The sequence below is a fragment of the Hoplias malabaricus genome, chromosome 13 (assembly GCF_029633855.1).
Source record: "Hoplias malabaricus isolate fHopMal1 chromosome 13, fHopMal1.hap1, whole genome shotgun sequence".
In the NCBI taxonomy this organism is placed as follows: domain Eukaryota; kingdom Metazoa; phylum Chordata; class Actinopteri; order Characiformes; family Erythrinidae; genus Hoplias; species Hoplias malabaricus.
In genome coordinates, this window is record NC_089812.1 from 32,277,379 (window position 1) to 32,302,903 (window position 25,525).

The 25,525-nt window shown below is 37.5% G+C and overlaps 3 protein-coding genes across 5 annotated transcripts in view; 2 read left to right on the forward strand and 1 right to left on the reverse strand.

The window, feature by feature from the left end:
* The window catches only part of gas7a (growth arrest-specific 7a), a 33,915-nt gene extending 29,228 nt beyond the window's left edge, over nucleotides 1-4,687 (forward strand). For all 3 annotated transcript variants that reach the window (XM_066642176.1, XM_066642177.1, XM_066642175.1), the window contains one exon: nucleotides 268-4,687. In XM_066642176.1, coding sequence (XP_066498273.1) covers nucleotides 268-381 — 114 coding nt within the window. In that variant the 3' untranslated portion in view covers nucleotides 382-4,687. The remainder of the gene's footprint in view (nucleotides 1-267) is intronic.
* A 1,633-nt stretch (nucleotides 4,688-6,320) lies between these two features.
* Nucleotides 6,321-7,490, reverse strand: rcvrna (recoverin a). Its single transcript, XM_066642805.1, has 3 exons — nucleotides 7,110-7,490; nucleotides 6,592-6,703; nucleotides 6,321-6,439 (listed from the first exon to the last, which is right to left on the reverse strand). The coding sequence occupies exons 1-3, from the start codon at nucleotides 7,488-7,490 to the stop codon at nucleotides 6,321-6,323; spliced, it is 612 nt and encodes a 203-aa protein (XP_066498902.1).
* Nucleotides 7,491-15,883: 8,393 nt separating this feature from the next.
* On the forward strand, nucleotides 15,884-24,429 carry LOC136665404 (germ cell-specific gene 1-like protein). Its single transcript, XM_066643017.1, has 5 exons — nucleotides 15,884-16,423; nucleotides 17,315-17,362; nucleotides 18,675-18,827; nucleotides 23,446-23,557; nucleotides 23,875-24,429. The coding sequence occupies exons 1-5, from the start codon at nucleotides 16,123-16,125 to the stop codon at nucleotides 24,167-24,169; spliced, it is 909 nt and encodes a 302-aa protein (XP_066499114.1). The 5' UTR covers nucleotides 15,884-16,122; the 3' UTR covers nucleotides 24,170-24,429.
* The last annotated feature ends 1,096 nt before the right edge of the window (nucleotides 24,430-25,525 follow it).

Here is a 25,525-nt window from a genome sequence, read left to right on the forward strand (position 1 = left end):
TGCATTTTAATGAATTGTTTTTGAGATGAAATCCAACATATAATTAGTATTTTCAACATTTTTAAGGTCTGTTTGGAACTCCTGTTTTTATCTGTTTACATACACCAGCCTACTAAACCTAAAGCAGTTTACCCTAGTCAATGCACAAGTTGCAAGGACCTCACTGAAAGCAGTCAGTCAGGACAACATGTATGGCATAAGTTTAGGTGGTTAATGTGGGTCACGCAGCAACACTTTCCTCTCTTTACTCTCAATTGTGTGTTGTAGACACTGGAGCCAGTGGACCAGCTTCTCCAGAGTGTGGACCCAGCCAAAGACAGAGAGCTGTGGGTGCGGGAGCATAAGACAGGCGATCTGAGGCCTGTGGACATGGACATCTAGAGGCCACAAACCTCAGAACAACATAAATACACATGTGCATACACACACACACACACACACACACACACACACACACACACGCACACACACACACACACACACACACACACTACACACAAACTATCCAAGTCTACCTGTCTATCTGTCTACCACAGGACTCCAAGATCTCGGCCTAAGTCATACAGGTACTTCTCTCCTGAACAACTATTTGAATTGTCCTATAGGTTCCTGTGGACTTACAAGTTTATACAGTTGAGTCAGAAACTTAAAAGAAAATTCCACCATTTTTTCAGCATTTTATCATAATTCAATTGTTCGTGTTATTAATTGTAAACAGCAATTCAGAGTGGGGTTTTGTAAAATGCACTACAGAGAAACTAATCTCCTCTAGGCTTTTGTGGACCCTGTAAGGCAAATATATCCATTTTGTTTACTATTAAAAAGCACCAGTTGCTATTTACACATTTTCTGAGTTTTTATATTATTGGCAAATCCAATATAGATTTTCATTGGAGACATTTGCACATATTTCTCCACCATGAATGTTTCTTTTCAAAAAGACATTTCAGGCCAAAACTTTGACTCAACTGTGTCCCTTTTCATTAGGCAGTGTATTTGTTCAAACATTTCCTAAACATAGCATAACCAAGTCTGATGTCTGGTTCCTATCACCAACACTGTGAACAAATTTGACTCAGCATTTTTGACTCTAGAATAAAGCCACTAGCTTAAATGGAGAGTTAAATCTAGCTTAAATCTTCTCTATAATATTTTGTTTATATCATAAGCAAATATTCAGAAATTTTGAAAAATTGGTGGATTTTACCTTTAAGTCACAGGAGTGATATAACAGATATTAGACAGATTAGTGGCAGAGTGCATAAACATCCTCTACTCAGCACCATGCACTTTGTTGTCTGAATACAAAGCCACTATTACTACTGATATAAAATACTGATCTCTTTATTTCAGTAGAAATGTATTGCTAATAATTAAGTGGAAATGTGTAAGTGTTTGTGCACAAAACAAGCACATTACAGTGAAAGGTTTAAATTTAATTTGTTACAGTTAAGTACAGTCTATGGCACAACATTCGATTATACACAGAAACACATTACAGATGCACATATTTGATTAATCTTAAAAATGGAAGCATACATGAAGAGTATCTCTGTGGAAACTTAAATTTAGTTAGCCCAGCTTGATTTTCAAAAATGCTCTCAACAAGAGGACTAGCTGCAGTTGGAGAAAAAAATCAGCAGACTTAGTCTAAATAACCAGCATGATCCCTCAACATTTGTAAAGTTTGTGGAAAAAATACTCTACTAATATCTATTCTATAGCGTCATTATATAGTTATATTGTTAAATCTGTATTGTAGTAAAAAGAGAAAAAAAAAGAATTTATTGCAATGAGGAATGCAGCAGAATTTTTACTATATTCACAAACAACATACAGCTAGAACACAAAATCCTGGTACAAGAAAAATCAGCCTTCTTTACAAATGAATATCCTCAGCAAAATGCATTCTCTAAGTATGGATATGATATATTTTTAATATTTTTGCACATTTGTTTAGAAGAAAAGCATGCGGTTCTCAAAAATGCAGAATCTCAGTGATGAATAGTTCTATTTCGTCTATGGAAAGATATTTGTGTAATATAAAAAAATACATGAAATCTGCCTTGACACTGGCATTCAGTCCATTGACTATGTTCATAGAGTCTGTGTCAATAAAATACCGCAACCATGAGCCCAGTCATATGATTTTTCTTCAAGCGAAGCCAAGAAACTTCTTTATGCAGAACATAAGCAGCTCTGTGAAACATCCCAATCTCATCCTGCTTCCATTCCAAGTTCATTGGTAGAAGTTATCAGAGCATGTATCAAAGGTGAACTTACGGCTGAGCTGTAGAATCTTAGTGTAAATCTGAGGTGGATCAGATGTGACTTTATGATCATTTGTACTGATGTACACCTTTTAGTGCCTAAAGGTAAATTGCCTTGGAATGTCCATTATATATTCTGTTTAGTGTTTGTACATAGTTGTAAATATGTGTTTTGTTTGTTGTTTTTTTAGTCTGCAAATGTCATCATAAGCACATTCCACCAAGTGCTTGTCTTCTTGTGTCATTTTGAGGTTTGTACTGAAATTCTAATGTGTGTTTGTTTACGGACTGAGAGGTTGAACATTTTTATCTTGAGAACAGTTTACAGAAGGCAGCTGAACACTGCAGGATTATGATAATTTGGATTAAACTTAAACATGTAAAAGTACTTTTTTTAATATTTAGAAGCTAATCACTATTAATGATTGTTACTTCTTAATTAAAACTACATTATGAAGCATATCGGAAATTAAGAGCACAGGCTATTCTAACTTGCTTCCAAAAAAAAAAAAAAAAAAAAAACAAACAAACAAACAAAAAAAAGCTATTTCTGAAATGTATTTTCTTCTTCTTTGATTTACCTAAACCAAAAGTGTTAATGTGATTCATAAAAAAAATGACGTTTGGCATGCAATACTGTGCAAAAGTTAGAAGTCACTATTTAATTCCTTTCATATCCACTCAAATGGCGATTAAAGGAACACCAGGTAATATTTTTACCGCAAAATTACAGTTTCAAAGTTGTTGTGAAGCTTTACTGAGCTGTGATAGGGAGAATATTGTCGTTGCTACGCTGGGCTCAGAACTGCAGAAACGATGTAACTTTTGGAGCCAGGTAGGAAACCACTCTCCCTTCAAACCCCTCCCCAATTGATTTCAGAACAGTGCTGTAAAAATGAATAACACTAGGGGGCGCCCCAGGAGCAACAACTCTATCTTACCTAGTGTTCCTTTAAGTGCTAGTTATTCATTTTCAGTGTCAAAGAAAAATGACATATCCAGCTTAACTTTACTAAACTTTAGTTTATCTGCAGTGGCAGATTTTTTTTTTATTATTGTCTTTTTCTTTTTAGTTAGTTGCCTTTTTTCGACATGTAGCATTGACTTGTTTTATCAAAGTGAAGGATGGACAGAGACGTGTGTTTCTAAGGGTTCATAAGCATTTTATATTCTGCCTTATCATTTATTCATATTTTTCCACTTATTTTCCTTTCCAATCACTTGATATGTACCTTTTGAAAAATAAAAACTTGTCCCAAGTGTAAATTTTGACTGGAAATGAAAGAAATAAAAGTTTGTCTCTTACTTTTGCACATTAAAAGGCATTGTAAAATAAATTGTGAAAAGATTTCCAGAGTGTAGGCGAGCAGCTGCATTGGTGTGCTGCATTTAATGTTGGTGTTTGTTACTTTCTTGTTCTAACTCGTTGTGGGGCTATAAAACCATGCAGGGAATCTAATCATAATGGGATTGTATGGAGATGATCATTAAAATCACCTTCAGCACACAGATAATTGAACAGTGAACATCAAATGAACATTACACATTCTCAGACATCTTCAGGTAGTGCAATGTATTTACTTTTTAAAAAGGTTATTTTTTACTAACAGCCATTCCTCTCATGCTTAAAATTGGGTGTAGCTTGTTATCCTGTCTGCAGTTCTGCATGTGACAGCCACCTCATGTTTCCCAAATTACATGTGGCATAAATTGTACTGATACTTCACGTCAGTTGATGTGCATTCTGTATATTATGAAAAGTTGTTAAGTTGGATGTCCTTGTGTGTAACTAAATTCCTTTTATATATTGTAATTGTTGATTTATCTTCTCTCAAGTTAATGGCTCCCATTAATACATGTTTATGGAATCATCATGTTTTATCTTCAGTATGCCCAAGAGATGACTACAGTGTCTGAAATAAATTTTAAAAAAGAGAGTTTTATTTTAAACTAGATTTTATTTCCTCTCAACATGATCACACACTCTTGACCAGGTTCTAAGTAGCACCTCATGTTGGCGCATGTTTGTCTAGTGTGTCTTCCTTCACGCTAATGACCCAACTAGTTTGATTGGACTCGACTGATCCCTTTAAGCAGATGAAACATAGCCTTTTGGCTCCAACTCTCCTGGGGTCAGTTGCCATTCCACCAGACCACACCCCACCCCGTCAGAGCTCTAGCTATTGGCTCAGTGTCCCATCCCTGAAACCAGGCCATGCATTAGGCTGAGCCAAAGAAAGCCTTAGATGGCTTTAAGTAAGAGGTAAGCCCATGCTTTTCTCACCATTCTCCAAAGACTGGGCAGTGTGCAGTGACAACATGACAATGATACAACAGGAGAAAAGCCGTACCTGCACCTTTCATTTTTTTCATATACATGCTGTTACTAAACGATGATCAGTGCAGTGTAAGATACATGGAGGTTTAATAAAGTTAATTGAAGGTTTTCAGCAATGTTTTTTTCCCAGTCCCAAAGTTCTATGTAAGAAATGGATAAAGTGTGCGGTACAAATCCTAAAGTATGTAGCTAATAATTATTTAGATAGAACCGATGTAATTGTGGAGGATAATCTTAAAAGGTTTATGTAATTATTTTGGATAAACTATGGTAAGTGTCAAATTATCTTTTAAAATTCTGGTGTAAAATGAGCAGGATCCAAGTAAACCATTAGTAAACCAAAGCTAAAACCATAAAACAAATCACTGCTTTCAATTACAGTCCAGATTCAGGTTTGTTTTGAACTAAAAAAGGTACATAATATGCAAGACTTTATATTTGGTACCAATAATTTTACCATGTATTCTGTACCACGATTTACCACTTAATTAAACACTTTTCTGGGGTCTCTCAGTGTAACTCAGTTAGGCTGCCTTGGATATCATCAGCATTTTACTAAAAATAATGACCTATGACCTTACAAAATGTACCTCACCTTTAACTGGTAATAGCTAGAACATATTACTGTGAAAGAAAGCTTTACCAAACTTTGCTCTTAGCATTAATTGGTTGAATATACAATTCAGGACCTGTATTTTAAAATAAATAATAAATATATTCAAAAATACTCTAAGTCTTGACAGCCACAAAGAATAGATCAGTTTTAAAAGCATGGACATCTCTATATAGTCCTCATGTTCACTAAAATCTGAAGTAAATAATTATCTCACTTGAACAAGCTCTTAATTAAATTAGCTATATACACTAATCTTTACCAGTCAGCAACATCCCAGAAATTATATCCATTAACACCTTATCTTCCTTCGATGCAGATATACAGTACTAATGCAGTAATGGAATCCAAATAGCCATAGCTGGTAAATATGGTATGATGCCTCATAAACACAGGATATGAGAACTCTCATCCATGGTATAACTACGTAAAAGGCAAAACAAAGTCATGTGACTGAGTGTGAGTAGTAGTAGTAGAGTCCTGTGTTTAGAAGCCTACAGCATATTTTCTGAGCAGCATATTTGCATCAGTGAAGTACAGCTATCACCATGCCTCCAGACAATGTGGTCACTTGAAGCCCTTTTACAATTCACAAAAGATATACAATAAAAATAATAATAATAAATTACGTTAGATGCATGTTATTTCACATCTGTGTTCCAACATTTGAGGAACATTGTTAGTGCCTGAATGCTGATAGCTTCATTCCACGCTACAGCCCTGAGAACACAGGACCAGAAGAGAGCCACTGGCCCATGAAGATTTGCCTACCCTGACCTTCAGATTTTAAGAGGATTGATTACGCTACAGAGGGATTGTTAACATGAGCCTAATTCCTCTCATCAGAAGCTCTTTGCCTTACTTTCTTGCCACTGTAACTGTAAGGATGGTGAATGTGATTGAGGCATCAGTGGTCAAGAAATCTGAACTCCCGCTACAGACATGGTTGTGAAGCGCTCACAAACCATGCAGTGGTTGGTTAAAGTAAATCGATTAGGTCAAAGGGTCAGCGTCAGAGGGTGTCTGAGAGACATAGGAGGTCAGGTGTGTAAACAGGAAATGTGCTGTGAAACAGTCTCTCAGGAAAGTGGTCTGAACGTTACTGCTTCTTTTCCTTCAGTTTGTCCTGAATCTTCTTTGGCTCGTCAAACTGTATTAACCTCAAGATTTCTTTGTTGTCCATCACTCCCTGAATGAACTCTCCTTCCGCAATCTTATCTGTGAGACCAATAATAAGTGTACATTGTGAGAACATGATATTTTGTTAAAGAAAAAAAAAAACAAAATACAAAACATATATTGCGGACTAATAATGATCTGGTATATTTGTTTCATTGCTATTCTGTTTTCACTATTCAAACAATAATTACCATTGTCTTTCTTTTGGAAAAAGTTCCATATTTTGTCTGCCCGCTTTTCTGGTGTGTTCTCATCCTCAGGGAGTTTTTGCTGATCCTCAACAGATATCATATTGAATATTGCCTATATAGAGGAAGAATCAAGGATTAATATCAGAACAGGCATTTGTAATAAATTGACTCCTAAATGGCTTAACCCAACCTAGAAGACTTGCACAGTCAGGAGGTATAATCCATCATAAGCTCCTTTAACCGTGTGGCCAAGTTTGACACACTGGTTAAACGTCTAGTAAACAGCTCACAATTTAGACTGAATTGGATTTACTGGTCCGAATCTGAAACAAAATTGACCCTACATTTTTATTCATTTATTTCAAAATATACTTTGGTCTAAAAAAATTTCTGAAAAAAAAAATATTATTTTGCAGCATTGTACTATTTTTCTCCATATTTATTATATATTTATTTTATGAAGCCATTAAATTAAGTGTGTAGAAGCTGGGCAACTAGCATGAATCTTACATACACACCTTCACAATGTCCTGGACCTCATTTTTGCTGATGGTTCCATTGCCGTCAACATCATACAGAGCAAAAGCCCACTCCAGTTTGTGTAAGGTTTTGCCTGAGGAAGTGAGATGCAGGGCAATAATGTATTCCTTAAAGTCCAGAGTGCCGTCTGCGTTGAGGTCAAAGCTGCGGAAAACATGGCGTGCATAGGCAGTGGGATCGGCATTGGGGAAGAAGCTGGCATAGATTCCCTCAAACTGTTCCTTGGTAATGCGCCCACTGGGGCACTCCTTAAGGAAGGTGGTATACCAGGCACAGAGTTCAGCCTCAGAGTATTTGGTGTTCAATTTTAGGTCCTCCAGAATCTCCTTGGACAGAGCGCTGCTCTTGCTGTTGCCCATGTTTACAAGCTGATCCTAAGGCAAAACTGTCCAACTTCCAGTGCAACTTCCTTATTCTCTCTCACTTTCTCTATTTTAGACAAGATTGGTTTAGCAATACAGGGCTGTTCTATGGAGGTGTGCTATCCTGGTCTTGGCTGGACACCCAGCTAGGTCTAAGTCTGTATCTTTTTGGCCTGCTCCCCTGACAACTCCAGCTCCACTAAGTGCTGAATGGGATTAAGGATATCTCTATTTAAACCCAGACAGGCTCTCCATGAGATTAATTAGTTACGTCACATTACGACATCTTTTCATGACATGCGTTGTTTGATGATGTGCATAGTTTGGTTTGTGTTCCAACCAGAGGTGGAAAGGGTATTCAATTATTCTACTCAAGTAAAAGTACTCTTACTTTGATGAAAGTTACTTTTTTTGTGTGTGGGGTGGGGGTCTCTCCTGTGTAGCGCAAAAAGGACAAGGGGATAGTCTGCACCTGCGAACTGGAAGACTGCTGAGCGCTGTCTACTATGGGTGATACATCTACTTATCAAATGTACTTCATACATGCCCCCTTCAAAACAGCAGAAATGTATGTGTGTTATATATGAGTTTAATAACACATTAGCAGCAGGTTGCAAGCTAGATTTTATTAATTTTATGAATCCCTTGAGGGAAGTTGTCATAGCAGCCAGGTGCTTTTAAATACAGAGCTATAACACCATTAATCGGTATAGATCGAGTTGTAACACCAATAGAGGTAACAGTTCAATAATACCAACCAACACACACGATGTTGCTAGTTTGAGCCTCTTACTAAAAAAGGAAAATGAGTTTTTACCTACCAATGTAATGGTAAAGCTATTATTTAATGCACCTGTACATGCTCTACATGCACAGGTTTGATGTGGCTTGAATTATAATGATGTTGCCTTTCTTGCACTTAAAACCATGTGTTAATCTCTCAGCAAATCAGTGTGAGGCTTTACTGAGATCACCACTAAGACTAAAGAGAAATCATGAGAATCCTGGGCCCATTTTCTCAGCAGAAATGTGGTCCAGTTCCTGCACAGTTGCTTTACATGCCATCTAGCCAGTTTACTTTCTGAAGCAGCATGTGTTGGACCTTCCCACTGTTTTGACCCCAGTTCTGACACAAATGTCCCAGTTTGTGACTTGCCACACAATCCCAGTATCTTATGCCCAGACAGGCTTTTGTGGCCATCTGTTGTTACTCTAATTGATCTAATATGAGAGCTAGTGATTAAGCAGCAGCATTGTGTCGCCTGGTACTCAAAAGTTCCCAACCCCATTAGGAGAAGCCAATGCTAACTGTATTTGACAAGTTTACAAGCATATGTTTTATACTGGAGGATGTTGTAGCAGGCATATTTTGTCTGGAATTGATTGGATGATATGTCTATTCCGAGGTGCTACCAATTTTAGAGCAGTTGGCATATTGAACAGACAGTCACAACCATTACCCAGTGATCTTTGCTGTCATTTGGATGTTGTTACCATTGAGCTTGTGAAGGGCCAATTAGGCTAAGTAAACGTTTTTACTAGCTAGGCCAACTATTCTTCTTAACCTCTGTAAGCTTTCTTAAAATAGAGTATTGTAAGCCAGGTCTGGGATTGCCAGGAAGCCCATTTGTGCTTTCAAAAGCATCACTAGGATCTTTTTAAAGCACCTACAGCAATGAAATGAAAATGAAAATGTGTCATGGTCTAAAGCATAAAGGCACTGGCCTTTTAAGGATAATGCACACTGCAAAAAATTCTTCATAAATAGCTGGAAGAACATGACAAAATGTAAAAGATGTTGAGTGTCTTCCAAATTCAAAGAATTTGCTGCTAATGTCTTGATGCAAGACACAATAGGACACCTTCAGGGGTTTTTGTGGAGTTTATACCTATGGGTTGTAGCAGTTCTGGTAGCACGAGGTAGACCTATAAAGAAATAAGCAGGGGATTTACTGTTATGGCTGATTGGTGTAATGCAGTAAATCAGCTGTGTATTTGGCTTTCAGGAATAACTGCTGTGTATTTTGGGCTATGAATTAGTCTTTAAGGGATTGCCACTGTTACAGAAAAAGTGTGTTGGGTGTAAAATAACCTCAGCTTATAAGTAGTGAGGACAATTCATTCGTTCTGTTTATAAAATAAATTTTTTTTCTTCAATATATTGTTTAAAATGCTGGCCTCTGGACACTTGTTTTAAATAAATACATTAACATATATAATAAATTATCAGCTGCCATTAATTAATTAATAGAGTTAATAGAGATATGTGTGTAATTTCATAGCCCAGACCACAATGCTTTGTTGCATATGCTGTTAATACTAATCATGTGGAAATTAGCTGTTTGAATAGAGTTGTGTTGAAAACTTAGGGTTTAATTAAATGTTCTGAGTGCATTATTCCTGTTTTTAGATGATTTTAACTCACTGAAAGAAAATTAGACCCTGCCATTTTTTTGTTAAATTATGTTTCCAATGTATTAAATTAAGCAAATAAACAGTAAGACTGGGTATAATTTAAGATGTCCCCACTACTTGCTGAAAATTTGACTTTTAAACTAAACAAAAATGGAAGAACTCATATTACAAATATATTTATTATAACAATATTGCTGGCACTACTCAATGCTAATAGGCTTCATATAACCTTTTGTCTTCCTTTCAGGGTCAGCGCTGATTTCTTGTCAGTAACTATTCGGGCCAGAGGACTGGATTTCTTAAAGGGAACACAAGTTGGAGGGGCATGCTGAATTTAATACAGTACCCAGTCCTCATTCTTATCCTAAGTACTTCTCAAAGCAAATTTACACCCATGAGAAGAATGTATCAAATTAGCAAAATATGCCAAAAGGTGTTGTAGATGATGTGACATCAATTGAACATGTCTTTGACCAGACTTGCCAGAACTAGGAATGATGGTCTTAACAAGGTGACATGTACTTGTGTGGGCATGTGCACATTCCAAATTCCAACTAGAAAATAATATCTACTATATATTGACTGATTATTTTTTTTATATTGTTTATAAATATAACATTTATTTTAATATTTACTTTAATATATCTAATAGCCATATAGCTTATAGCTGTTTATATAGTACTGTTTCTACACACTGTTTATTCTCTCCACTGGGGGTCCGGACCATTAAGGAACAGGGTGAAAGTGGGCAAATAAAGTATGCAAAGAAACAGATGGACCCAAGTCTGTAATTGTAGAACTACAAAGTTCTCCAATGGACCTGAGAGAATGGGCACAGCAACACTGAGGTGGTCATAATGTTATGGCTGATCAGTGTAAAACACTGTCTAATCACTCATATTCCTGCTTCTGCACAGTACTGTATATATGTATTCATGGTGCACCAAAGCTGTGTATATACTGAACTTGCTAAACTCTTGGCAATTGCTTGTAATTTTGTGCATTGGAAATGCTGCTGTTCTTGCTGATTTATAGAATGGTGATTTGAAAATGGTGCCCTCGGACAATCCTTCACTACAGTTGATCAGCGGAATTTGCTGTACTAATTCATAGTAGCTTTACCAGGTCATACCAAGCTTGTAGCTTGTTGATAAGTCCAGATTGTAAATTACTCGTTCTCATAGAAAATGAGTGGATGCCTGATGTTTTGTGGCCTTCTAATGTAATCACAGGGACATTGCAAACATAAAGTCATGGAGAATCAACAGGTTTGTCCCATGTAATCACCACCAGTGCTCTGTGGTGTAGTAACACTGGTTTATACACGTAGTTTGGCTGAGCTCATTATCCTGCTCACCTCATTAGTGCAAAGCAACTACTAATGTTGTTTTCATGCAAGATAGGGGCATATTGCCCTGCTTACCAGCTTAACCGAGTATGGGGAATGGGAAACAGTGCTTGAATAATGTCTGACTAATTGACCTATATAACTAATTGACACACATACACACACACGTGTATATATATATATATATATATATATATACATACAAATACATATGTGTGTGTGTGTGTGTGTCAAATTTTATTCACATTTTATTCAACTCTTAAATGAAGATTCTGTTAATAGACTGACATGCTTAATTAATCCAGTAATTGTACAGACATGTACATCATTCTTCAAAGTTTCAAAGTCCAATCATTTTGACATACTACATTATGACGGTTCTTCTTTCTGTCATAGTCATTAACACTCTGCCATTGAGAATATAATCACATCTTGCTGAAGGCTGATATAATGCTTGCCTACTTAGCTCTTAGGGGTTCAAATGCCTTGGCGTCAGTGAGGAAGGAGGCTTATGTGTGACGCTGGGCATGTTTATATGATTCTCAAGTCAGATGCAGGTCACCACATCAATACAACCTTCATCCACAATTTAATAATCATAATAAATGATACCCTGGTATAGTTACTGCCTAGAAATTAAACCAAAAGTTGACCTTTATTTATGGCAGTCAGCAATATTAGGCGAAGTAAAGTACTGAGGTAAGATTTTTAGTTTTGAATCAGGCTGCTAGTAGTGTCTCTCTCTCTATATATAAACTCCTCACACACAGTCACCCAGAACAGGACTCAAACACACAAACCCAGATCCCTGGAGCTGTGTGACAGTGACACTACCTGCTGTGCAACCGTGCCGCCCTAAATGCCACCACGCTCAATGCCAAATGTGAAATTTCAGCTAGGTCAGAATTAAAGAATTAAAGGTGTAGTTCATGGTTGTAATCAAAAACCACTTTTTAATAATATTCATATATTTAGAAATTTATAAAAAGCTGTTTCCTCACCATTTGTGTGCTCGTCTATGCATGTTTGAAACTGGTCTAATGTGTTTAGGGTAAGATTTGAGAGCACATAATCATGTAAATTCCTTAATTTATCAACAGATTGTTGACAACTTAATCTAACAACACAGTATGCTGGAATTTTTCCAGCTTGTTCCATGATGATACTAGATTCTCACTGTTGCCTACATCAACACAGTTAAAGGTTGGCTGAAGTAAGCATTTTGGTTTTAGCCATCAATGCTAATGAATGGAGTGCCTTATCTCTAGAACATCAGCTTTTTTTGTGGCATGTTCAGGTCATTCATTCATTGTCTGTAACACACACACTCACACCTACGGACACCAATCCACCTACCAACGTGTGATTTTGGACCATGTGAGGAAACCGGAGCACCCGGAGGAAACCCATACGGACACGGAGAGAACACACCAAATTCCTCACAGACCTCACCCAGAGCGGGACTCGACTCCCACAACCCCATGATCCCGGAGCTGTGTGACTGTGACACTACCTGATATTTGATATAAGGAGGCCATTCTTTACATTTGCACTGATCCTAGCTAAGGTCCCAGGCCAGATATACAATCACCAGATACAAATCACCCATGTTGACATTTGGTCTTCAAGGTTAATAAAAGCAGGAACTGGATGTTATGCTGACAATACAAGTTCATTTGTATCTCACATCAACAAATGCATAAAGTTTTTAAATCCTTTATCCTGCAGCATGAAGTTGCAATGCCATCCAAGGCTTACAAAATAATATAAAATAAAATAAATTGTTATTTACATGGGAGAATGCAGCAGGTACGCATTATGTAAGGAGATTTTCTGGTTTTAACATAATTTTTTCATGCAAGTACAGCAGATTCTCAGTAGAACATGCCAGACAGCTAAAATACAATCAACCTGGGAACCCTCTCTAGTCATTTAAATCATTGGTAATGTTTTTGAATCCTGGCCTTTGCTATAGAAAGGTCATAGTTGGATTATTTGCAAGCTGTCATGAAACCAGCAATGCTACAGATTTAGCCACACATTATAGACCAGAAACAACTGGAATAACCATCACTGCACTAAAATATGAGCATCTTAATATAATATGATTACATTAGATATAACTGATAATATTTTTATCTACTTTGATTACTTGGTGTAAATCCAGATATACAGTATCTGATGAGAGTAGCCCTGCAGATTACATGTATACTTTTCCATTCTGGAAACATAATTTTGATTTCAGTAGTCAAATAAGCAAGCTGTAAAAACATAATTTGGCACGAATAATGTTGTCCATTTGGGCAGTTCATGAAATATAGTGGCGTGCATGAAGTGGATAATTTCCATAAACCATGACTAAGGTCAATCTCTTCATCAAGTATCGATACTCACTTGGCTTGCTGGAGAGGACTCAACAGGAGGATAATCCTCATATAATCTGGAATACCTTTTACATAAACTCCCCGTTTTTTTTTTTTTTTTTTTTTTTTTTTTGCTTGGACACTAAAATGGACACAGCAGTTTTGAGCAGTGTGTATTATCGTCTATAAGATTTTGTTGCTGATTTCTGATCTGCAGCCAGGAATATCATGAAATCATTAAAAAGTTATATTTGCTGTCATTACTTCATAACAAATTCATAACTGATTCTGTATTATTAAAAGTTTATTGTGGAAATGTTACAAGTGTGAGACTCTTGCCCAAGGACATGCATGCATGGTGTGCTTTCCCTGGCAGGAATTCAAACACAGGTATTTGTACAGGCAGCAGATACTCTCTACAAAATTCCAACCACTAATTAGATTTTAGTGCCACTAAAAACATCAGCGTTTCTCTAATTTTTAAGACAGCAAGTGAATAAAGTCAAGTCAAGTCAATTCTACACTGAATTCATCGAGTCGGGACCTCCAGCTCTTGCTGGACCAGTTTGCAGCCGAGTGTGAAGCGGTAGGGATGAGGATCAGCACCTCCAAGTCCGAGTCCATGGTACTCAGTCAGAAAAGGGTGGAGTGCTCTCTCCAGGTTGGAAGTGAGATCCTCAAGTGGAGGAGTTTAAATACCTCGGGGTCTTGTTCACGAGTGAGGGAAATATGGAGCGTGAGATTGACAGGCGGATCGGTGCAGCGTCAGCAGTAATGCGGGCTCTGTACCGGTCCGTTATGGTGAAGAGAGAGCTGAGCAGAAAAGCGTCCCAACCCTCACCTATGGCCATGAGCTTTGGGTAGTGACCGAAAGAACGAGATTGCGGGTACAAGCGGCTGAAATGAGTTTTCTCCGCAGGATGTCTGGACTCTCCCTTAGAGACAGGGTTAGGAGCCAGTTGAGGTGGTTCGGATACCTCCTGGACGTCTCCTGGATGTGTGTTTTTGGACTGTGGGAGGAAACCCACACGGACACAGGGAGAACACACCAAACTCCTAACAGACAGCCACCTGGAGCGGGACTCTAACCCACAACCTCCAGGTCCCTGGCACTGTGCGACTTCAACACGACCTGCTGCACCACCGTGCTCTCCAACAAAAAGTTGATTTAATTAATATTATATTGATGCAACAGAAAAATTAAATGAAAATACAAGGTGAAAGATGTTGAACCTGTTCATACAAGCCACACGCTCAAGAGAGAATCTGCAGAGGAGAAACATTTACAGCAAATCAGCCAAATGGATCAATTTGGATAATAAATGATAAATCCTTCCATAATGAAAAAAGTTTTTCCAAAATGCAACCCGTACAGATTGATACGCACAAAGCCTTCTGTGTTAGAGCACCTACAAAAGTGGGGGAAAGAGCAGTGTATACACACAGTGTAGTTTCATGTTGATTTCTTTTTTATTAAGATATAAAGGAGATGTATATAATTAGGAGAGGCTAGGTATATGGTGGAATTTTTTTCACTTGAAAAATTATTTAAAAAAGAAGAGAGAAATCCATTTGAGCAAGAGGCAGGGATCTGTTTTCTACTGACATCTGTCAGCCCCTTAAGCACATTTCCCAGAGCAGTTTGCCTACATTTGCATGGAACATCCTACATAAGTCAATCACTGGGCAATCGAGTTTGGGCGGAGGGGATTTTCTTAGCACACACACACACACACACACACATAAAACCTCTCTAGGGCTTTCTTGCTGCCTTGTGTACTGTGTGGATTCCCTACTTAATGCTCAAAAGATTGTTCTAATTCCCTTTTTTACTGCATCTTATTAGAACCCACAGGCATTTTGCAGAATGGTATGGAATGTGGAAGTCCTCAGCTGAATGCTGGCAAGAGTGCTGCTGCACCAGATTGAGAAGTAATCTGACTGGTAATCTTTTATATTACTATGCTCACAGAAATAAGCTATGGGTTTAGATGGAGCAATAAAACCGAGCTCTTGCATGTAATTTGCCCTTTGTGATGATAACAGTAAAAGATGATGAGGAGGGTAGGTGGGTGCACAAGGAGAGAGAGAGAGAGAGAGAGAGAGAGAGAGAGAGAGAGAGAGAGAGAGAGAGAGGGTACAAAGAAATCTGAAAAAGGGATGTTGAAAGAGAGGGAGAGAGGCGGGGTGGAGAGCTTGGAAAAAGAGGCTGGAATAAGAGCAAGGGACTCTGAAAGCAAAGCAGAGAATGAGGACAGCAAAGAGATCATCGGGCAGTTCAGCAGTAAGAGCAGTGGACCGTTCTGTCTGGCATCTTTGTTTATTCATCACAGCACTGCACCAACAGCAACACCAAATGGACAAAACATGCCAAGCAGCTCTTAGCTGAAAAAGGAATTTAGAAAGAGTCGGATGTCTGGAGAGAGGAACACGGCTGTCTTCCATCAGAAGCCCGAATTAGTTGGCTCCCCAGGCCGGACCTCCAAGGCCAGGCCAGGGCACCATGGGGATAGAGAGAGGTCCGAGAGCAACGCTGGCCTTCACACTCAACTGTGCAGCCTTTGCTATGGCCGTCTCCGCTGTTACGACCAGCTACTGGTGCGAGGGGACCAGGAAAGTGGCCAAGCCTTTCTGCACAGGTCCAGTGAAGGTCAAGCAGACCTACTGCATCCGTTTCAACAGCACAGACATCAACAACACACGCCTGGTACAGTACATCTACGAGACTGGAGAGGAGAAATTCCTCATGAGAAGGTTCCACACCGGCATATGGTTCTCCTGTGAACAGGCTGTTGACCTAGTAGGTAAGAGATATTATCTGAAGAAGATATTATGGCTATAAAAAGTAGTACACCCTAAAAAGGGTTATTTGAAGGGATTTAAGCAAAGGCAGTGGTTGTTTATTAAATGCTCTAAGAACCATTTTACATTCCTGGAAATATGTTTACACACTGTGATGCAAAAGCTGCTGTAAATGTAACTCTTTAAAGAACTATAAGTCAAAGAACCCTCTTTCAGTACGATGTAGAATGATTTTGGCAAGGAGTGTATGATGTAAAGATGCTGCAAAAACAGACAAAATTTTTTTTTGTGGACAAACAAATTTCCCCAGATTTGCAACTAAGCTTGATTCTGTTCAGAAGCTAAAATCTGGTTTGTTTCTTTGGATTGCACAATATTTAATTTCAAAGATTAATTTTTGTCTTAAAAATGGCCATTTTAAAAAATATATTTTTTTATGAATTCTCATTTAATTCCTGTAAGAATTATTTAAATTTAGACTGAAATTCCCATCATGTTGTCCAGAAACAGTTGTTGCTGTCAGCTCTAAATCTGCAAAGTATCCCTGCCAAAGTACTATAAATTAGATCAAGCTCTAGTGTGTCAAGCTTGCCTCTGAGATATTAGATAATAAGTACAAAATTACATCACATTACCAAATTGCTTGATGTTACAAAACAGCATTACATTACAAACGCTTTCGAATTTCACAATTTCATTATGCTTTTCCTGTTACTTCAGTCTGAAAGGAAAAAAAAATATATATATATATATATACTTTACCAGCTGAACAGAAACAGCATTTCTTCTTTGATAATGCAAGCCATGAAGAAAAAGTACATCAGAAAGAAATGTATTCATATCATTCTTATGAAAGAAGCTGTGAATGAAAAACAGAATTCCTCTTTTCACAGGATTTTCCTGTAGAGAATTCTTAGAGATCACACCAGATCATGAAAGAGGTGGGTAAGTAATAGTTACAATAGTGTCACTCCTGTCTAATAATAGTAGAAAAATGCTGCAATAAGGATATAAGTTATGCTTGCAATACATGTTTATATTATTACTTCATTATTCAGTGTTATGTGTTAGTTGCCAGTTTGAATATGGAATATGGCAACTTTCAGCTTAGCAAACAGGTGCATACCAAGTACGACTAGTACTGTATATATACAGTAAATACACATTCCTTGATGTTACTTTAAATGAGCTCTAGACTCAGGAACTTTTCATGGTGATTGTTGTGTTTATGGGATGATTGTAGCTTGACAGTAGCTTTAGCTATCTCCAAGGTGTGAAATACAAGGGGACCCCCTAATTTCTTACATACACACACACACACACACACACACTAGTGCAATAGGGGCTGTAAACACACACCCAGAGTGGTGGGCAGCCATCCCCGGCACCCGGGAAGCAGTTGTGGATCGATGCCTTGCTCAATTGCACCTCAGTTATGGATTGAGGGAAAAGGACATTGCTGTTCCTTTACTCCCACTACCTCCAATTTTCCTGCAGGTTGTGCCATCAGCGCCTCCTTCATAGACCACGTGTGATGAGGGTATTGTGGTGTGGGTTTTGTTTGAAATTTGAAGAGCATATATGTGTATCATGTGGTTTATCCAGTTATGTTGGGCTCAAAGTATGCAGTAGAGAATTTATATGCCATAATACTGAAATAAGACTTAAGTGTTCAGCCCATAAAGTAGAACATAGGGACCCTCCAATTACAAGTGGGTATTTCAAGCTGGCAAGGTCTAAATGTTTTTATCGTGAAATCACTTGTAGTTTTTTTTTTTTGATTACTAGGCAGAAAATACACACATCTTGATATTTGTTGTCCTAGATTTCATGCACATTCAACGTGATAGAGTTCCAGTCCATACTGCAATTAATTTAGATTTCTTTCTTCCATCTCATTCCAACCTCTAAAGGAAATGTTGATGAAGGCTGAAAATAAATCATCTACATTCAGGATGTAGATATATTTAAAAAAATTAAGTAAATTCATTGTTGTTGTTTTTTACTGTACATGCAGTTTTGGAAAAAATACTGCATAACCAGAGTTTATTACACACACCTTGCTGACATGCTTTCTCCTCCACTATCCTCATTATTTTCCTTTGGATGTGTCCTGCCACATTTTCATCCTCGTTTCCTCATAAGAAGCTCCCCCCAACCTGTTTGTATTTACATTAATTTGTACCAATCTGTCTTGCTTTCTGTCAGTGGAACACTTGCTGTTGACTCTTCTTCTCCCTTTCTCTATCTCAGGGGTGCTATGGCTTTGTATAGTTGGTGAGTGTTTGTACATCTCATTGCTCTTCACTGGAGGCATGCTTATGGTGATCGAAATGTGCCACTGCTGTAACATGATGAACAGACTCAAACTCAACGCCTTTGCAGCCCTGTTTACTGCACTCTCAGGTAAAGTCCTGCTTTGAGATGTCAAATGGTTATTATATCAGTTTCATCATATCATTCTGTGCTTTTTGAGGTACTCCATAAACAAATTCTAGTATATCATAATTGATTGCACTATCTTTGCTAATTTTTGGCAGACCGCTTAGCAGGCTTAATTTACTGACTAAATGACAGACAATCCTTGTTGAAAGAAATTGCTCTTGCCACAAACCTGTAGGGAGAAGATGAGGGGTAACATTAGGTTCACAAAAATCATGTCATTTAATGTAGTTTGTGTCTTTGCCTGGAATATTTCTGTAAGAAAAGTAGTGCAAAGATATTCAGTGTTATGAATGCAGCTGCAAGCTAAAAAAAACACCAGACTCGTGACCATATTCAAGATCCATTTAAAGTAATCCCAGTTAGCTTAATGCTAACTTAACTACCCTAGTCCGTGTCCATATACCAACTCCTTTGATGTACCTGCTTTAGGTTAATGCTAAATATCTGTAACCTAGTTTCGATTTCCTTAATTATCTGACAACTCTTATTAATCACTGTGGTGCAGCAGGTAGTGTCGCAGTCACACCGCTCCAGGAAGAGGTTTGTTTGGTATGTTTTCCCTGTGTTCGCGTTGGTTTCCTCTGGGTGCTCTGTTTTCCTCCCACAGTCCAAAAACACACGCTGGTAGGTGGATTGGTGACTTAAAAGTGTCTGTAGGTGTGAGTGTATGAGTGAATGTGTGAGTGTGTGTGTTGCCCTGTGAAGGACTGGTATTCCCGTATTGCACCCAATTAGCGCAAAGGCTAATATTTGCTGAGGAACATACATTTTGTGTTGTCAGAGAAGAACTCGTTCACGTTTGTTTTGTTGTTGGATCAGATTATGTTCATTGTCAAACTAGGCCGACTTCACCCAAAGTATGTGGAGAAAGACTTGACCCAAAGTTTGTGGGGTCATTATTGCAGGAATTTTTCTTAAGTAAAAATTGGGCCTCCTATTGAGCTATATGGCATGGCCAATGAACCTCCTTCGACAAGACTAAGTTCCTAAGTTCCAGTTATTCAAGACAATACCTCTTGTCACATTGCAAAAAGGGTACATTTCCTTTTCAAATTTCCCAGTTTGTTTGTTTTTAATAAATATATGTAATATAAAATATTTTATATGATAAATTAGGCTTTAGTTAAATTCTTTATATTCATATTGGGAAATTTTTCAATTCACATCGCCTATTATAATAACACAAATATTAAAAGTCGTCCTTCAAAATAATACAGCTGGGGGCTAACTAATGGCAGACTAAGAATGCCATCCTTAAAAAAGTTTATATAGGGAATATATATCTACCTTTTCTAAATTCAGTTATTTTTTACTTTTTATGGTAAGTCTATTAGTAATGCCAAAGTTAACACTTCAGTTATTAATGACACCACATTTTTAGCCCTACATTAACCTTTCACACCATTGGAAGTCATGTAGACTGACGCAACAACTGCCTTCTCATTCAAGCCCAGCTACTAAATGTCAGTATCCATTGACGTCATTATTTTTTAGCTGTCTGAAACAAAGATGGCTTGTGTGCTTTAAGTGAACTGTCCAACAGTTTAGAAAGAAATTGCAAAGTAAATATTTCGGTATTTCACCTTCTACCTCACCCTAGAGTGCAAAGAATCAGAAAATCCAGATAAATCTCAGTGTGTGTAAGGCCTGCATGTTTTTGAGCTCTCAGGCTGCCAGTCATGTTACTGTGATAAATATTGACATAGGGAAAACTGTTGTCACATAAATTCTAACACACCAAGGAATGCTGTTATGAAAGAAGAAAGCCATAAATCTATTCTATGCAGAAATGTTGCCAAAATCTGTGGAAAACAGCACATCTTAAAGGGTTCCAAATGACATCATCTTTTGCCAAAGCCATATGAAAAGCCAGATTGTTATATGGAGGCATATTTTGGGATTTTAGAAATATTATTCTTTGCTTTTTATCTTATTTAATTGAAAGATAAAAGTGAAAAAAATTCATTATTGAATGTATTGAATGCACAGTGGTGCAGCAGATAGTGTCGCAGTCACACAGCTCCAGGGACCTGTAGGTTGTGGGTTCGAGTCCCACTCCGGTGTTTGGTGTGTTCTCCCCGTGTCCATGTGGGATTCCTCCCACGGTCCAAAAACACACGTTGGTAGGTGGATTGGTGACTCAATAGTTTCCATAGGTGTGAATGTGAGTGTGTATCGCCCTGTGAAGGACTGCTGCCCCCTCCAGAGTGTGTTCCTGCCTTGCGCCCAATTATTCCAGATAGGCTCCGGACCCACCACAACCCTGAACTGGAGAAGCAGTATATGCCTGTGTACATATACACTGTGTTGCATTGCTCACATTGTGGAAAGGAAATCCTGCCAAATTTACTCCAGCTGAGAGAGAGATTATGCAATACTTGACCAATCCAACTGCTCTGAATGGAACCCTTTTACCCCGTCCAGCAGCAAGTGCGCTTTGATTCCTTGATGCTTAGTGAATTACATGTAGTTGAACCTGCTGTATGTTTTTTCTTATTGTTTGGAAGTTAAATACTGACAACAATTTAATTGAAATTTTTTCTTTGAAAACTACAATTTAAATTAAATTTAACTTTTCGAATTCCAATTATATTAATAAATGTGCCTGTAAACTTGAACTGTGTATTTTTTTGTGTTAGAAGCTATTACCACAGAAGATATAACAAATAATGCTGCATTTATAGGCCAAGAGGGACCAGGCAGTAAAATCAGTAACTGAAATGCTTAGGTCTTTAAACAGATTGTTTATTATACAAAAACACTATTTGGCATGTGATATATTTTTGGTTTCAGTGTGTTTTTGATGTATAACAAATGTCAATTAGTGTGTATATGAAATGCTTTATAGACTGAATTCTTGAGACTTTAGAGAATCTTGAAGCAAGCAGCGTATTTTCAGAACCAGGAGTGCAGCTCCTAATATGGGCTCTAGCCTGGATCTACTATCCACCCAAGTGTCGCAGGGATTTCGTGGTTTGTGCTGTAATCGGATTGGAGTTGGAGGGGGAGGTGGGGGGAGTGGTTTTGCCAGCCCAAAGGAGACCACCCTCCTCCCCTTTCCCCTCCCTCTCTCGCTCTTTCCCCTCCTCCCTCACTTGCTCCCTACATTCCTCCTCAAGCTTGTTAATCCTGAGTACTGTAGCAGCGGCATGGAGACATGTTCAGCTTCTAGAATGTGTGTAAATATATACAACCCTATGTCCAGTTTGGACATCTTGTAAAATATAATAAAAAGCGGAATCTGTGATTTGTTAAATCTCGTTAACCTTTATGCAACTGACACAAGTAAAAGAGAAGTGTTTGTTTTTATTGATCAATTTAAAGATATTGTGTAAATAACAAATTAGGAATTGATGCTTCAACAAATTAAAAGTGAGGTCTTGTTTACTACCTGTTACACAACCTTTCCTTTTAATTACAAGTTTTAATAATTTAGGATGATGATACACTGATGATAAAATTCTTGCAGTTTTGCAGGTGTAACTTTGCCCATTCTTGCTTCATAAATTATTTTAGCTCTTTGTCATTTCCCTTATCTAATTTTTCTCTCCATGACACGCCATAGGAGACAGATCTGTCCAACACACACTTTCTGTGTCTACCTGAAGAATGCACATGCAGAATGAGGCCTGGCATTATCTTGTTGAAATAAACATGGAATTCCCAGGAAACATATCAACTTTATAGCAGCATGTATCACTAAATTACTAATTTGTGCCTCTGTGCCAGTGGTACAATCACACATGTGTAAGTCCCTCATGCCATGGACACTGATGCACCCCATGGCATTAAGTCTAGATGGTCCTATTCATCTTTGGAACACAAAAAATGACATCTATGTTTCCTGAAAACAAGCTTAAATGTGGACTCATCGGACCACAGCATATGTCCCTACTGTCTTTTGACCCATCTGAGATGGTAATCAGGTTGATCATTTTTTTTATCACTTGAGACAAATATTTTTTAAAGCAATGCATTTTCTATGCCAGAATGACCCAGAGAGATGCAGCGATTTTCTAATTAGCAGTGTTGATCTATAATACTGAATATTACATATTATTAGATCTATAGGTCCATAGATCCACAGTTAGGCAGTATAATTCAAATGTGCCTGCACTATGTAAGGGGTAACCTAAAATGCAAATGATTATGCAAAACACACACACGCACACAAACTTACTGGGTGGCCTTTTCTGGACTTTTTGATTGGTAGCCTCCAGATCCCTAAATTTATGTGCAAATGTACTGAAAAAGTGAGTTTTTAAAAGAAGTAGGTGTATATCTCAGCACTGCTTCAGGCCCGAAACTTGCAGTGGACCACTCATGCCTGGGGGCACTTTCAGAATAAGCAACGCAGTGATTAATATTTTTGTTCAGTAAGCAGAACACACAGTACCATGCAAATTCATACAGTTGTGATATTTTGGACAAAAAAAAAACAAACAAACATACAGTTCCAAATGTCATTTGTATTTAAAATATACCATTAGCTTTAGTTATTTAGAAACGTTTGTGTCATTTGATTGTCATTGTTTGAAGGAATGTACTCAAGTGCATTGTTTATATTTGTGTACCTTAGGCCTTTTTGGAATGGTAGCACACATGATGTTTACTACAGCTTTCCAGCTTGCAGTCATTATGGGTCCAGAAGACTGGAAACCTAAGACCTGGGACTACAGCTGGTCTTATCTGTAAGCCACACAAACACACCGATCAATTGGTTTAGTTTATGATCAAAACATAATAAATACAGTTTAAATAATACACTAGAATTTGTATGTAATAAAATATATGTAAATTATGCTGATACATTAGATTATTGTGGGCATGAGGAAAACAGTATTAACACAAATTAAAGAGAAATAATGTACAAAAAGGTTTTAATATGTGATGGGTTTGGCATTGTATCCTGTCGTGTTTGTTCACTGAAACCCACAATTATGCATTTTTTGTGTTTTCATCCATGAGTTTAATCTTTTTATATCTCGATATCTCGTCTCTTCCCCAGTTTGGCATGGGCCTCTTTTGCTACTTGTATGGCCTCTGCCGTTACTGCCCTCAACCACTATACCAAGACTATCATTCAGTTCAAGTTCAAGCGGCGGAATATCGAGAAGAACCTCCGTATCAAGCAAAAGCTTCTAGAGCTGGACATGCCTGAAGGCTTATGGGACGTTTATCTGACCTCAGACTCTGATCCAAGAGAACAGCATGTGAATTTGCCAGCAAATGGCATCAAACCGCTGTGTTCTACCGTCCTGGACACAACAGCATTGGACTCACATGGTGAAGAATACTGCTAAGGCTCTGTTCAACAATGTTCTGCACTATTTCTTTACTGTCACACACAAACAAGTGAATTTCTTTGAGACAAATTATAAATCAGTGAAATTGCATAAATAATTTTAGACCATTTTGGGCTATTTTGGGCTATTTTGGTATGCTTTTAGCATTTATGTAAATGTGATGTATTGTGACAGAGTTTGTGAAGATTTGTATTATTATATTAAGGGCTAAACAATATTCTGTGATAGTCGCACTTGCTCTAAAAGAACTATATTGAGAATGAAAGACATGCATTAAACATATAAGGCCTACTTTCACACATCCCCTTCAGATGTTATCCAGTTACATGTACTGATGTATCACATTTTTATTGTTTTAGTATTTTTAAAATATCTATTTTAGAATATATGTTTACATAATAATATTAATATGAATATTGCAGGTCCGTGTTCAGAGTACAATTCTAACTACTTCTGACTAGCAATTTTTATGTTAACAAACTGTGAGTTAGGCATTTTATCCAATTTACTTTGACAAAGCTGCAGTCATTTCAGTGCCTCTTTGACACAGCGCAGCATAAAAGGGTCAGTTAATCTACACATTTGCCATTACTAAAAAAAATTAAATACATAAGTGACAACCTAAGCTCTCTCTTTCTCCATCATTCTAGATATCTAAATATGTTTTATAATTTAATATGTGGATGGTCTTGAGCCATACAAAAAAATAACATGTTTAGGGTGACCATATTTAATTTTTTTTAAAGAAGAGGACACATGGGGCAGGTTGGCAGCACAAATGCTTCCATAACCATGCAGCTATGCTGCTGAATTTAATACATAAACAGATACTCTTTAACAAGGTAAAAAAATGCCTTTTTGGACAGATTCCTTTCCATTCAACATTTGGCCCTAAGCAAAAATAATCAAATCATATTTTTGTCATTTCTTGATAGTTTATTATCACTGAAACCTGTTATATCCTGTTCATACCAAACTACAAAACTGAAGTCCTGTATTAAAGTGACTTGTTTACACCAGAAAACTCATGATCATGACAGAAACTGATGAGTTTTTACTTTTTAACTGTGTTTTTTAAACGATACTAAAAGCAATCACCACATTTTATCAACCAGAAGTAATACAGACTTGATAAATGATTAGATCATCACTGGGATCAAGACATTTATGTAAAAATACTTATATTTTATAAGGTCTAGCAGATAAAACATACTGTATTGAGAGCTATTATTCAGTCTCACCCTGTTCCGTAATGAGTTGGCATGTTTTCTTCTAAAGTTAATGTTAAACAGAAAAACTGCGCAGATGTAACTCGTCAGAAAGTCAGTAACGGTCAGGTGTGTCCGTGTGTTT

Bases quoted from the DNA above. Each gene is read 5' to 3' on its own strand.
- rcvrna (XM_066642805.1), bottom strand. From the start codon at position 7,490: ATGGGCAACAGCAAGAGCAGCGCTCTGTCCAAGGAGATTCTGGAGGAC. The intron at 6,704-7,109 runs GTGTGTATGTAA...TCCTCTATATAG, and splicing joins AGGTCCAGGACATTGTGAAG to GCAATATTCAATATGATATC. The intron at 6,440-6,591 runs GTAATTATTGTT...TTGGTCTCACAG, and splicing joins TTTCCAAAAGAAAGACAATG to ATAAGATTGCGGAAGGAGAG.
- LOC136665404 (XM_066643017.1), top strand. From the start codon at position 16,123: ATGGGGATAGAGAGAGGTCCGAGAGCAACGCTGGCCTTCACACTCAAC. The intron at 16,424-17,314 runs GTAAGAGATATT...CTCTTTTCACAG, and splicing joins ACAGGCTGTTGACCTAGTAG to GATTTTCCTGTAGAGAATTC. The intron at 18,828-23,445 runs GTAAAGTCCTGC...TGTGTACCTTAG, and splicing joins CCTGTTTACTGCACTCTCAG to GCCTTTTTGGAATGGTAGCA.